The following is a 14,361-nucleotide window of genomic DNA, read 5'->3' as shown; positions in this document are numbered from 1 at the left end:
CCCCCCCCCCCCCAGATACGAATATTTGGTTATTTAAAAATCCAATATGCCAATATATTTTTATTTAAAAAATCCAGAAAAGTGTTACAAAACAAACATATTTCCTCAACATTAGTTATTTGTTGTTATTTGAGTTCTCACTAAAATAGTATAAAAATAATTTGTTTTATTGTCACAACAGAACATCAAAATATATTCAAGTTCTGATTAATAAAATGTATAAAAATACAAACTTAAGAAATTAAACTTAAAGTCCTTTGAACAAAAACAACGCCAACGCTAATAACATGGTTGACTCTCCGTTTCTATTTTTTTAAATATTCGTTTATCAGAATCATTTATTTGTCATTATAAAGGATTTTGATGAATGAATATTATATTTTATTAATGTTTTTAAATCCGACATAAATGCCGATGCCGATAGATCGGGAAATGCTTAATATTGGCCGATAATATCGGCCCCCAAAATCCGAAACTATCCGAAATATGGGTAACCAAATTACCCAAAAAGTAGGTACAATTGATAGTACTTGATGACTACTTTCATTGAATTTTGAGTATTCAATTGTATAGCATTTGAAAAAAAGGAAATGGTTTTGTAACAGTCTCCTGACAAAATTTGGACATACACACACCTGTGATTATCCATTAACATAGCTTCCTCTAGTCGAAATAAATCATAATTTCAAATTGATGTATAATTTCCTATAAATGAGGTTTATTGACCATGAATTCCAAAAATAAGTGTGAATGTATTGGTAATAAGTTGGTGTTAGTGTTCGTTGTGGAGTGCCATGGCTGTTATGGTCATTATGAATCACGTGATGACACTTCACATGAACCATTATTAGCTCAACACACCTGATATAAAGTACTCCATGTTACTTGCTATATGATAGTACATTTCGAAATACTGTGTTCTTAGCTCTTACAAAGACTTACTATTCATATATCTCCTTTGCTATATTAAAGATAGGAGGTTTACAATATTGCACCGTCATTCATGGTGAGACAAGACACAAGTCACACACTGTCAAGCTAAGAGAAAGTTTAAAGAACATTTCCGGTAGGTGTTTTCAATATAAACCCTCCATGTCGCGCATACACTGTAACGTCCCCTAACGAATACCAAGATAGAAAGACCGAGTAGAATTATTCACTATACATTTCACTATATTTAGCAAATAAAAACGTAACTTTAGTTACGGTGTTTTGTTTAGATAGTGTATGGTGTGCTTTGAGATGCTTGTTTACAGTTGTTTTACGCTTTTACTTTGAAGGGAAACTAGCTCAATTCCGATTTTACACGAGCTAAGGCTTAAACCAGTTTCCTCGCATGAACTCAGTTACTGTTGTTAGATCCCAATTTACGCATATTTGTCCCATTGACCAAAATAATTCGCCTATCTCCTTTAAAGAATTGAGCAGCATTTAAGGCGGCTAGCGTAACATTCACGTATGCTACAGTCCATATGGCAGCCCTCCCGGCCTGACCGTGTTTACTTCTGCCCTGTTAACTTAAAACGTTACTCACCGTCAATTCTGGGTCTATTTCTATTTTGAACGTCTGCTGTTGGAGGGTCTTCAGTGTTATCGTCAGCATCTTTCGACGTCGTGTCAGAAGCAGTTGGGGTCCAAATCAGTGTACTTACTAGAATTTCTCGACTGTAGACTCTTTTTCGCACACTAGCTATCTACTTATCTTGCTCTACTCTAGCTAAATGTGTGTGTGACTCAGCTGTCTCAGTGGCGCGGAGAAGGCTGGGCACGGACGCCATCTAGCTACTGCTTGAGGCAAGGCACAACACGCTGCCGCCTTCAAGGGCCGTCGGAAATATCCTAACTTGGAGCAAGAGTGTATCTTTTCAACTTGTTCCTTGGTTTATCTGACCCTGGCCATTTTCTTTTGACCTAGAGGAGGGGTTTAGGCCAAAGACCCCTTAGTTGAAGAGATCCCAGTAAGGACTCCCCCACTACATATATTGTATACAACTGAATTGCATATTAAACTGGGTTGAAATTATGGAAATAAATGATCACCATGTATGCATCATGTATTAACATTAAACATACACGTGGAAGGGACAGTGAATCTTAATAGTGTAGCTGTACGGCTGGTAAGCTACCATAGTTACCCATAGTAAGCTTATCTCCAATATGTAATTTTATTTCACAAATAGGCCAATTTATCTTTGCTTAACAATGTGTTGGATTCATTTCAATAAAAAAAAGGAACTTTTAAAAAATAAAAATAAAATGTAATAATTTGGCGGCCCCTAGGGATCACAGGACCCCTGTTGAAGATGTCTGACCTTGTGGATGCGACGACCCTGACAATGCATTCATAATACCTAACATTAAGGGTCAGTCTTGAATAAAGGAACAAATAAAATGCTTATACTGCATTTCCCTTATGTTGCAAACTGTCATTTGTCAGGGATCTCCTAAACTTTCTTTCTCCAAAGTGTGCCAAAGGAGGGTCTGGCTACTCCACATATCATTTTTAGGAAGCACACTGAACCTAACAAAGCATAGGCATGCCCAAGTTAAACCCCCAACGCAAACAATGTCAAACAGTAGATGTTGAACTCCCACCTGATTCCTGTTAAATACCACACGAATTAACCAACAATAAACAAAGTCACATTACTGATATTGCTGAGGGCAAGACTGGACAATATAGTGATTTCTGTTGATTTAACTTTAGTGATGATTGCCGTTTTATCGTATTAATGCAGCCAAAAAAAAAGAAAGAAAAGTTTCACCTGAGGTGAAACCTGTGCAGTTCCCTGCTTTCTGCCATTTGATGTGAATGTCCTCCTTTATTTCAGCCGTCCGCTGACTTAAAGGTCCCATGACATGGTGCTTTTTGGATGCTTTTATGTAGACCTTAGTGGTCCCCTAATACTGTATCTGAAGTCTCTTTTATATAGACCTTAGAGGTCCCCTAATACTGTGTCTGAAGTCCCTTTTATATAGACCAACCTTATTGGTCCCCTAATACTGTATCTGAAGTCTCTTTTATATAGACCTTAGTGGCCCCCTTATACTGTATCTGAAGAAGTAGTTTACTCCTCATGGTTGGTAATACTATAAAAAATATGGATTTTGTTTTAAAAAAATATGCTTTTGGTTGCATTATGACATGTGTAGAATCTTTTTTTTTCTTAATTTTCTTTGTCACATGATTTGCTAATTAGCCCTCCTGTTGTCCTCGGGTCAAATTTGACCCCTTTAAAAAATGTCTATATATGAAATATGGGTTCTTTTTAACCCAATTACCATAAAAAAATGGATTGGATTCCTTCCAATGCTCTTTGCAAATACAATTGATCACTTTCATTTCTCTATTAACTATTAGTCAAAACAATTCATAATTTCAGCTTTTTTTAACTCAAATATTAGGTATAAATCTATATAAGTGAGGGTAATTGACCATGAATTCCAAAAAGTACTGTAAAACTAGTAGTAAGGTGATGTTAGTGAAAACTTAAAGATTTGACATTTTTGTCCCTTTTTCCAGACGTTTTTTGTCTGTTTTTGACCCCGGAGGACAACACAAGGGTTAAACAATACGCAATTTTTGTTCACACTGTAAAATCAATAAAATTATGAATGTATGGATGTGAAGGGGGCTTTTTTTTTTTCTAGATTAGAGCAATAGCCCCACCCAATGTCTGTGCATGTCCCTGGCAGACAGCATCTTTGTACAGAGACATAGGGTTACCATCTTCCCCTATACAAAACCTGGTTATTGTATGACTAGTCTTGAATTGCCCGATAAGGTCTGGCTAGTCCACACAGCATTCCGGGATGGAAGAAAAAGGTACTCTGGTTTATTGGCATTTCATTAAACCAATCACAATCGCCTTGGGCGGTGCCAATCACCGGACACCGGTGCTCCTGCAAAACAGTCTTGGTGGAACGTGCCTAAGGTCAAAAGTTGTTTTAGTCGTGCAACTGAAAACTCAGATTGGACAGATAGTCTAGCTAGCTATCTGGATTCACCCTGCAGAGATCTGAGGAGCAGTTAACAATAGTCCAACACAAAGAAAGTGGAAGGTAACGGACATCCGGGTGAAAAGAGTTACATTTGGCAAAATATCTGGCGGAACCTGAGCAAACCCACAAAAGGAACATCATGAATATAAACTGTCATGTGACGGACGTTCCATACTTCAGTCACCACAATGAAATACGACTAACCACTACCCGGATAACTCAGTTAGTAGAGTGAGTGCACATATAGCGGCTCAATCCTTGACGCAGCGGGCCTGGGTTTGACTCTGACCCTTTGCCCCTCTCCCCCCTCCATATCTTTGGCTGTCAATGCCCCAAAAAATATTTAAAATAAAAATACAACAGAAAACAGGCATCAGCTTGTAGAGAGAGGCATCAATTTATTCACTGAAACTGAACAGTGTGCTCCGACAGGACAGTCACTCATTCAGAACAATGAGAACATGGGGATTGTAAAAATCACAGTTTGTCTAATGCAGTCTTACTCTCAAACAAAAACACACACACACACGCATTAGGAATGCCCACACAAGAGTTGAGGAAGGACCTATGGCCCGAAAACAGAGCTTTGGGAACTGACATGTTGTCTTTAGGGAATCAATTTAATGATTGAATAAATTATGAAGGGGGATCAATTTAAAAAAAAGGAAAAAAAAAAGAAGAAAAGAATACGATTAAAAAAATAAACAGTACTACATTGCACAGGAGAAGTAAAAGTGCATGTACCAGACATCACAGCCTCGCGATATACTGGACATCCAAACAAAGTCCATAATAAAGTTGAATTGGCTCTGTGATTACCTGCAGGATGCACACACACACACACACACACACAAACACACACACCATTGGACCGTTGGGAAACCACATTAAATAAAAACATTCTCGACCAAAGCAGACACATAAAACAGAGGAAAACAACATGTGGACCTTTTCTTATTTGAAGGTTAGAAAAAAGCAACAAGGGAATCAATAAAAAAAAAAAAAAAAAAAATCCAATCCGACCCCACCTTCAAACCCTCCCCCACCCCTACACCTGAATAAAAGGCTGCTGTATGAAAGGCCAGAGTCCATAGGGCTTTTTGCTGATTCTCTTTCGAACCTGCAGAGAGAAGCACACAACCAACCGGGTCCTTTTGCTCTACAATTCATCCTTCTCTTTGACATCACTGTCCTCTTCCGTCCCAGCGTCCTCTTCCATCTCCTCGCCGTCTTCCTCTGCCTCATCCTCCTCCTCGCCATCTTCCTCCTCCTCCTCATCACCGCCTTCAGTGTCCTTCTTCTTGCTCTTTTCCTCCTCCTCCCTGACTTTCCTCTCCATGTCCTCCTGCTCGTCTTTCATCTTCTTCTCCGGTCCCTGGGGGGGGAAGAGACAAATTGTTTTCAGGTCTTCAACAGGCGTTGATATTTTTAAAAAAAAAGGTGCAGCGTTGCGGTTAGGCTTCCGCTATGTTCACATTGCAGATGACATTGTACAATTCTACAGTTAATCTAGATTCAGTAAGAAAGAAATAAAAATGTCTTTGTGTTCAACATTAGGAAACAAAAAGGCGTGGCTCTGCCACTCAAATGGAATCAAAAAGCAGCCTGAGAAGGCAAAGACGCCGTTAGGATCTTTGGATTTACTTCGGGGAATTTGGACAGCTCGCGATTATATTTTGGTGTATGTACCGGGACCCGATAACACACAAGCTTTAACACACTCCCCTTAGCAGCACACCTCCCACCTCTGCAGCAGTGTTTACCATACATTGATTCATTTGTGGCAGTGCGCCACAACAACATTGACCACCGCATATTGATTTTCTTTTATTTATTTAAAATGGGTAGAATCTTATTTTACTGGACTGCACAGAGCGTAATGATTCACTCAGCCAATCCTTATGCTTCTCTCTCTTTCACAAACACATTCGGACCTGTCTGTGATTAGCCACGCAGCCGCCTCCTCATCGAGCACGACTGCTTGACCGCAGTAAGCATCTGGCTTTACAGTACACAGAATCTACGGCAACGGCTTTCAAGGGTTCACTGTGGAACTCCCAAACTGAGAGTCTCTCCCATTGTTTTTTCCAAAGAGCCTAACGCTCGTTCCAGCGGACCTCTATGACTTAGGGGAAGCCTAAGAACTTTGGGCTGCTTTCTTCACTTTCAACTAGTACTGATGAGTATTTATTTTCAATGCATTTCTCATTATTCTTGACAAAACTAAGCATAATAGCTAATAAGATAAATGAAAAGATAAAGGGTTAATTTTGTTTACTATAGAATACTGTAGTATTTGAGTACTGTCCTACCTTTGTAACTCCCCAGGTTTCCTTCCCAAACTCTTCTGCTTCTTTGACATCGTCAGTGATCAGGAAGTTGTCAAAGATGGTGCCAGATTTCACCTGAACGAAGAAACCCAACACATTAGCATGGTTTACTCAAGGCATTCAGCACGAAAAAGTCTGTTTACGTATACTTAGGCTCGGTATTGAAGTTATTACGACTCTCGATTGGTGAACAATAATCTTTACCTGCCACAGATCCAGGCCCAGTACTCCAATCTTCTCAAACTTGTACATAGTGACGTCGTGAGTGTACTCTGGGTTGTCGATCTCGGGGTGGACCCAGACTCCTTTGTAGTCAGGGTTGTCAATCTTCTTGGGACTCCACTCGCCCTGCAAAGACAACACAAGAGTGGTAAGAACTAGTGATGATACAGGTTATTAGACAAATTCTATAATAGAAGTAATGCCTTCAGAATATGACTCCCCCCCCCCCCCCCCCCCCCCCCCCCCCCCCAACCTTTAAATGTCAACTTTAATTATGTAACACACACATCTTTTAAAATACATACATTTCTTCACAAACACTGGTAAAAGAATTTCAAATAGTAATCAATAAGAGCTCCAGCCTATCCCCTTGACTGTGAAAGTCGTACTTTGTACTCCGGGTTGGTGATCATGGGAGGTTCCCACTCTCCGTCCATGTCCTCGTCCCAGTCACTAGGCTTTTTGGCATCAGGGTCAGGGATGGTCTCTGGCTTGTCCCATTCCTGGAAGACAGCACAGTAAGTTACCACTGTAGTCCTATTTGTAAAAACAAAACCCCACTGGTATCATCATACAAACAGGGCCACAAGCCTGGATTTCTCAAGTTATGTAAAGCTGGCTTTAAGATGATTTAGAACGGTTGTGAGCCGTGAACCAATCATGTTAGTGCTGATCAGTTTTTTTTTGTTTTTTTTTTAACCTATAAGAGCAACGGCTGTTGAAAACAAGTACATCCAAGATGGGCAAAATGAACCTCCAACGGTTTTCAAAGACCCAAAGTTCAAAAAGTCACCCCTTGTGCACTAATTGCAACCAACGTTTTGTGGGTGCTTTGGACAATAACACGATAGGTATGGGGAGTTGTTGAAATAGTAATTTTTTTTAGTACACATTTTTCCAAAATGACACTTCCTGTCCTGTCAATGCTATGTATACAACCTTTTATGACTATTATGTAAAGCTGATTTCCCTTACAAAGTGTCCTTATAAACTACTATTTATCCAGAAACTATGGTCAGATTTACTCTACAATATGAAATTGTGGATAGCAACTCAGCAACTGTTCCTAAGATGTGAGTCTATTAGCATCTATAATGTGACATTTCTGGTACAACACTGTTCAGGCTGTCTAACAAAGAAACTCCTATTGATTGTAATATAAGTTATTACCCTGAGGGAAACGTTTATTATGCCGACATTAGCACTATGCTGCATTTTTCAGTCCAGCATTTGGGCTTGACTGCGATGAACTTTCTCTAAATGCCCTAAAAAAAATGTAAGCTGGGTCTGAAAAGAAACCCAGGGGACAACCCAGGGGACTGTTCCAAGAATCTGGTTTACTGAATTTTCTGATTTACTTTAAGGCGAAGCCGCGAGCCCCATACGTGGGTAATCGAGTTATCCAGATTGTAACGTTGACGATTTAACACAAGTCTGTATTTTTTTTTTTTTAGTTCTTTAAAGCTGATTTAATACCAGCTTTAAGCTTTCTAAGTACAAAGAACACTTCCCCTATCTCCTACCTCAGGCTTGGTGTCATTGGGGTCGTCGATCTTGGCCCTGTCGTCCCAGTCGCTGGGCTTCTTGGCCTCTGGGTCCTTGATCGTCTTTGGGGGCAGCATGTCCCAGTCGTCCTCCAAGGAGCCGGACTCCACCTTCTCGTTGTTGATCTTCACCTCGTATGTCTGGTCTGGATTCAGGATCAGTGTGTACAGGTTGGTCAGCTCATCATCCTGGAGAGAGGGGGTAAAAGGGAATTCAGAGGGAGCAAGAATCTTTCAGTTAATGTTTGCATGAGCCCTGGTCCGCCCTCAAGAACACATGGGAAAGGTATCCGAGTATTACACTGGATGATGATGCAGATGGCCTCCTACCAAGAGCCCGGGTCAGTCTGAGGTTTCCGCCAAGGTTTTTCCATGCTACTGTTGCACTAGATGCTTGCTCTTGGGGGAATTGTTGGGTCTTTGTAAATTATGGTGTGCGGCCTAGACCTACTCTATCAGCAAAGTGTCTTGAGATAACTCGTTCGGATTTGATACGATAAATAGAAATTGGATAGTGGGACAGAATCTGTAGGAATATTAAAATGACATTTCGCATCACTTCTATTGGACTCCCTCCAGATTATTAGAATGTGATTGAACAACACACCAAATTGTTGGAAATGTATGACCGTTGGACGCTCAATTACTTCATGTCCTATGGTCCTGTGATAAGGTTAAAGGTTACACGTTAACTCATATCGGACTGCAGGGACCCAGGTTCCATTCAACCCAAGATTATTTGTTCTGGGAGATGGGTGAATCCCGTGCGGGATAAGAAGCATGAAAAGCTGGGTCCAGACTAGTTTAATGATAGCCTGACAGATTCTTTTAAGGGGATGGAGGAATGATGGGGTGCTGTGAATCCAGGAGTGGGCTAGTGATAACAAGAGTTGCAGAATTTGAAAAAAATGTCAAACAAACTGTTCACCAGATTGGATGTCTACATCAGAAAATGTGGAAGAACTTCTACTTTCTGGGAAGGCTCCGAGGACACTAAGTGCCGGGGGAGAAGCATATAATGTTTGTTTATAGTGTTATCACATATACTTGTTTTTATATCTTGGTGTCTATTTGGTTATTGCATTATATATAGTTTTGAATGCTATGGTTATTATGTCATTTTCTTAAATTTTGTCTAAGTAAGGGGAGGGGATATGCCCATGTTGTAAACCGTATGTTTAAAAAAAAAAAAAAAAAAAAAAACATTTTCACAAAAAACTGAAATGTTCAACGGGCTTTAGGCAGTATTTACTTTGCATTTGATGTCTTTCTTGATGAGGTGGTTCTGGCCCTTGTAGTTGAAGATCACATGGACCTTCTTTGTGCTGTATCCACAGATGTCAGGCCCTGGAGACACAGGTCACGTTACAGGAGTTATTTAAATGTACTTTACATTAGAAACTTAGTAACAACTGCATTTGATACTGCTGAATGTTAAAATAGCTTATCAGGAAGACGCATCAAACACTGTTTCAAGTGCTCCCTCCTTGAACAGTTGTGTTCTGTGATCAGGCCTCAGCTCATCTCGGCCACATGACAAGCATGACTCACCAAACATGATGTAATACTGGGAGTCTCCATGCATGTTGCTCTGGTCGAGGTCAGACGGGAAGATCTTGACATAGCCGCCGCCGCAGTCAATCTTCTGCTCATGCTTGATGGTGAACTGGATGACCAGGGGCTTTCCCTCGTTGCTAAAAGGCTCGAAGCGAGCCGACACGGCGTAAAAGCGGGCGTCCTGGCTGGTCTGGATACCTGGTGTACAGGTACAGTTGGGGGGGGGGAAACTAGGAGTGAAAAGCTGGAAGTGACAAGCACTAAAGATTAATTAAAATAGACTTTATTGATACCAAATTGGGAAATTTCAGTGCTATAGCAGCAAAATATCAGACACACACACATAATCTCCAAGGCATGATAAGTAGGATAAAATACAAGAACAACTGTTCAAAAAATTAAGATTAAAAACATACAACGCAAAGAATGCATATACCAGTTGGGAATAAATATTATGCTAAAAAACTACTTAAGAATAGTATTAATAAAGCTTTACGTTAAACCTCTGTATGTGCAAGTTGCACTCAGTGCAGTATTGGAGAAAGTGCTACGCTGTTTTTATTATTATTATTATTATTATAATTATAAAGGCTATTTATGGATTTTGTTTGTGATGATGCGGCAGGTTCTTTTTGAACAGGTTTCCCTTGTAAAAATGGTTTCATTCTAATATCATGAATCATTTTTATGTGCCAGATACTCTGTGACTTACTGTATTGCGTATGGATATAACCAAGTCTGCATCAGCTGGGCACATTGGGCAAAAGTTCCAGGATTACTGTGCAGTGTTTCCTGAACACAGACTTTACATAGGGAGGCCATCCCATTGTCAGAATTTATATTATTGATCACCCGTCCAGAGAGAGCAATGACATCTGCTATCGATTGACTAGCAAACAATCTCTTATCGCTCTATTAATCGGCTGCATGTGTACTTTGTGGCAAGTAGCTGTACATCTCTCTGGTGTTAAGCGTACTTGAGAAGTGGGTTAAGACATCTACTGTGAGATATCCCTCCTGTAAATGCACCGACTGCAGTGTGACCTTTCCCGTTTAATTTGGCTCCACTTATGCCATTACATTTTTAAAAGCAAAGATATTGAACATGCTTTGTTCAGATGTCATTCGGTACCACTTTTGTTCCGGTTGTAGGAAGGGTAAACCAAAGTGAGCTGAGAAAATATTTTGTGAGGACACAGTAAAATAAGATCGAAAGGTACTAACTAATTACTACTAGAAAAAGGGTAATGTATTCTTCCAAATATCAACTGGCATGACTAGGCATGGCGTGTAATCTTGAGATTTGTATCATGGATTTTGCCTTGTGTCAAAAATGTATTTTCTATTTTACATTATATATGTCTTAATAAATATGCATTTGCTCAAATTACAACAGAGTAAACCTGGAGCCAGGAAGTATTCAAGCAAAGAAAACTGTACCCTATGAATTAAGACTTAGGATGCTGATATTAGGGTGTAATCTGTGGCAAACTAGCCACTGTGCCCCCTGTCAAATTATCCTGTTCTGGATAATCTCAGTACTTTACAGGCCTTTGTCTTTGTAGTTGCTGTACTGAGTACAGGTCACATATACAAACCTCTTTTACATACAGAACATTTGCATGACAAAACACCATGTGCAAGTATTTGTATCAGTTACCTTTATCAGCCTCAGCATCCCCATAAAACTTCCCAGCACTCAGTTTCCATTGGCCATAGTCTGACTTGTGTTTGGACTCGACCCACCGGCTCTCCCATCCATCTGAAAACACAGGAATCCAACTCAACTGGTTACTGACTGCCTGCTTTTTCCGGTTATTAGATATACTATGACCAAACTACAGCAAACACATTGTTTTCAAAGTTTCTACATCATACATTTTGTGTTTCTTTCAACATAATTTCCCCATAACAAAACAGATATAAGCCTACTTAAACTTGCTGTATTGTATTCGAAGACGTCTTCATAATAAAAGCCTACACTTTTAAGAGAAGTTAAATGAGCATATCTGTCAATGACAGGGGCTTGAGAGGTGTCTCACAACATGTTATTACGAATTATCTACTAGCAATACTGTTTTTAGTACATTTTAGTCGTTTGCATTACTCAAATCTTAACTAAATACAGTCACCATGGCTACGGGCCCTTATTCTTTTACATTTTCCATCGAAGTTCTGCTTTTATTCTAACTGGTTCGGCACATTGAGGACAGTAGGTAGTTTTAACAGAAAAGACTAATGTACAAACGGCACTGCGGCCGAACAGTATTTCACGTAGTTAGCTAATCTAAAGTGCAGTGAGATATATATATATATATATATATATATATATATATATATGGGGATTTCATATGAAAGCCGTCCATACAGTTCAGTGCGATATCAAAAGTGAAAGAATATTTGAACTTAGCTAGCTACAGCTAGGCTGTCATTCGGTGTCACCCATTTCATTTTTAAAATAACATTAGGACACTGACTTAACCGTTAAGTCAGTGTGGCACAATACTAGCTAGCTATATTGAGCAATTTTAGCTAGTTTTTTTCAGCTCTCTAATGACGTTAACCGTTATTATGCATAACGTGGCCTAGCCTCTTGATGGGTTGAATTAATACAGTAAGGTTTTTTTCAAAGAAATATTTTTCTTCAAAAGGGACAAATGTTGAAGACAAATTGCCAACTGACAGCTAATGTTAACGGCAGTTAACGTCAAGCAGACACTTTCACAACACATTTTTGTATCCATAGAACACGAAGACATGCCATTAACATTTAGCTACTGTAACGTTTACGTTACCTCCATCCAGAAATTGTTCCTTGAAGTAGACGGTAGCGTCAATGGTGACAGCTATCGATGCAAAAACTGCGAGAATCGCCACTGGGAGCTTCATGTTGGCTGCTTCTTCTCACCGGTGCCAGGGAGTTAGAGACAGCAGATTTGAGGTGAAACCAGCTAATAAAGCCTCGAGGAAATGTAACCTGAGTATTTCAACGGCGACGAGCCCTGCACAGATGGCCGCGGCTCATTGGACAAACGTCTCGCCAATGAAATGAGACCACGAGTTACTTCTCGGAAACGTTCGGCTTGTGTCGGACGACGATCGGAGATGGGTGGAGGCAGGAAACAACTGCGTTAATGCTGACTTCCAGTAAGATCAGCGTGTGATTACCTGAAAAATAGGAACATCCGTGTTACACATACACCAAATAGGCTTTAGGGGTAAAAGCATTTCGCTTCGACTGTGTACTGGTAGCAAGGTAATGTAGGTAGCCTAATTATATGGGGACCCAGATACTAGGCCTAGGCCTACCTGGTGGCCTACTATGATGGGAATGTGACAAGCAAGTTAATTTAAAATTATGGTTACACGGTTTAATTAGTTTGACTTACAATTAAAAAGTAAAGGATTTGGAGGACGAAACAGAATAAGAGTTCAAATACACTTGTTTGAAGGTGTCCCTGTATGTATGTGGTTCACGCAGACCTAGACCTATAAAAGGGGAGTTTCTGGTGCCCAAATCACACAGTGGTTTTGAATAATTTCAAACTCATTGCCTATTTCATCTATCAATTAAAATTTTTGAACCTGGATGGTAGCAGCAACACTGTAAGAATCACGTGTGCCCTATATTAATCTCAGATTTTTGCTCACCGACACCACTGGGGCTGTCCCGTCGACTAAGATTTCTTTAGTTGATAAGTCATTTTTTTATGCTTATTTATGATTAGTTACTAATTCCCAAGAAACTTATGAGCACATTTCCGGTGAACACAATATTTAAAGTGGTGCTTTTGCAGGATTAATTGTGTAGAAACTCAGTTTTACAGATGGTTAATTAACACCATTTATATTGTGCTTGTCTAGTCTTAACCACCTCTTAAAGTGCACAGCTCTGTCGATTAAATCAACTAATCGATTAGTCAACAAAACCATGTAAAAAATGGTAAACCGTGTAAGTTAGTCAACTAAGAATTTCTTTAGTCGAGGACAGCCCCACAGACCACAGTGTGTCCGTCTGGAGGTCCTGTCTCCTTTTTTGTTCACCTTATACACAAAGCTGAACATTATAGGCAAAGGTCGGCGATAGCCTTTTTCTGTGATCAAATATATATTTTTCTTATTTACCTATTAAAGTTATGGTAAATGTTTCTTACTCTTCAACTAATAAGCATGTCATTCTATGTATTATAAACAAATGCCATCGGCTGTGTTTGCTTTGAGCCCCCAAGGTGCCAAACCCACCACTGCTTATATAACACAGACTTCCAGTAGCTACAACTCAGAGTCATGTTACCCGACAGACATTTTCTGATGACTCTGCAGTTGTTGGGTGTAAAAGGGATGCACAGGAGGGAGAGTGGAATGGGCTGGTAAGAATCACTTGTTGCTGAACGTGGATAGGAGATTGAGAGATGGTGATTGACTTCAGGAGGAACAGCTCTGCAGACCCTTTGCATTCTGGGTGGAGATGTGGACATGGTTGAGGATTACAGATACCTGGGTGTCAACATCAGCAACAAGCTGAACTGGAAAATCAACAGCGCTGCTGTTTACAAGAAGGGGATGAGCAAACTCTATTTCCTGAGGAAGCTGAGATCCTTCAACGTGTGCAGCAGAATGTTGGAGAGTTTGGAGACACACACACACACACACACACACACACACACACACACTGGAACAACAGTGCGCAGAAGCACAGAAGGGAG

The 14,361-nt window shown here is 40.0% G+C and overlaps 2 protein-coding genes and 1 long non-coding RNA gene across 7 annotated transcripts in view; 1 reads left to right on the top strand and 2 right to left on the bottom strand.

Moving 5' to 3' along the window:
• The window catches only part of rad23ab (RAD23 homolog A, nucleotide excision repair protein b), a 12,093-nt gene extending 10,211 nt beyond the window's left edge, over positions 1-1,882 (bottom strand). The window contains exon 1 of one of the 5 annotated variants that reach the window (XM_034881708.1): positions 1,535-1,882. In XM_034881708.1, coding sequence (XP_034737599.1) covers positions 1,535-1,603 — 69 coding nt within the window. In that variant the 5' untranslated portion in view covers positions 1,604-1,882. Of the gene's footprint in view, positions 1-942; positions 1,030-1,534 lie in introns of those variants that run through there. The other 4 variants (XM_034881707.1, XM_034881710.1, XM_034881709.1 and 1 more) reach the window with 4 other exon arrangements.
• The window catches only part of LOC117950574, a 12,678-nt gene extending 2,643 nt beyond the window's left edge, over positions 1-10,035 (top strand). The window contains exons 2-3 of the long non-coding RNA XR_004657943.1: positions 512-514; positions 9,922-10,035. This is a non-coding gene — a long non-coding RNA (uncharacterized LOC117950574). The remainder of the gene's footprint in view (positions 1-511; positions 515-9,921) is intronic.
• LOC117950568 (calreticulin-like) lies at positions 5,113-12,715 on the bottom strand. The gene is made up of 9 exons (XM_034881712.1): positions 12,451-12,715; positions 11,316-11,417; positions 9,650-9,853; positions 9,351-9,445; positions 8,078-8,287; positions 6,944-7,057; positions 6,537-6,680; positions 6,315-6,407; positions 5,113-5,377 (listed from the first exon to the last, which is right to left on the bottom strand). The coding sequence occupies exons 1-9, from the start codon at positions 12,542-12,544 to the stop codon at positions 5,162-5,164; spliced, it is 1,272 nt and encodes a 423-aa protein (XP_034737603.1). The 5' UTR covers positions 12,545-12,715; the 3' UTR covers positions 5,113-5,161.
• Positions 12,716-14,361: the final 1,646 nt, after the last annotated feature.

Source organism: Etheostoma cragini, chromosome 9 (genome assembly GCF_013103735.1).
Source record: "Etheostoma cragini isolate CJK2018 chromosome 9, CSU_Ecrag_1.0, whole genome shotgun sequence".
In the NCBI taxonomy this organism is placed as follows: Eukaryota; Metazoa; Chordata; class Actinopteri; order Perciformes; family Percidae; genus Etheostoma; species Etheostoma cragini.
The sequence above is the reverse complement of the archived record's forward strand: the minus strand, read 5'-3'. Positions and strand labels throughout refer to the sequence as shown.

Excerpts from the sequence above, each read along its gene's own strand:
- LOC117950568 (XM_034881712.1), bottom strand. The coding sequence starts at position 12,544 with ATGAAGCTCCCAGTGGCGATTCTCGCAGTTTTTGCATCGATAGCTGTC. Across the intron at positions 8,288-9,350 it reads AGAAAGACATCAAATGCAAA|GATGATGAGCTGACCAACCT; the intron begins GTAAATACTGCC and ends CCCTCTCTCCAG. Across the intron at positions 5,378-6,314 it reads AAACCTGGGGAGTTACAAAG|GGACCGGAGAAGAAGATGAA; the intron begins GTAGGACAGTAC and ends TTCCCCCCCCAG.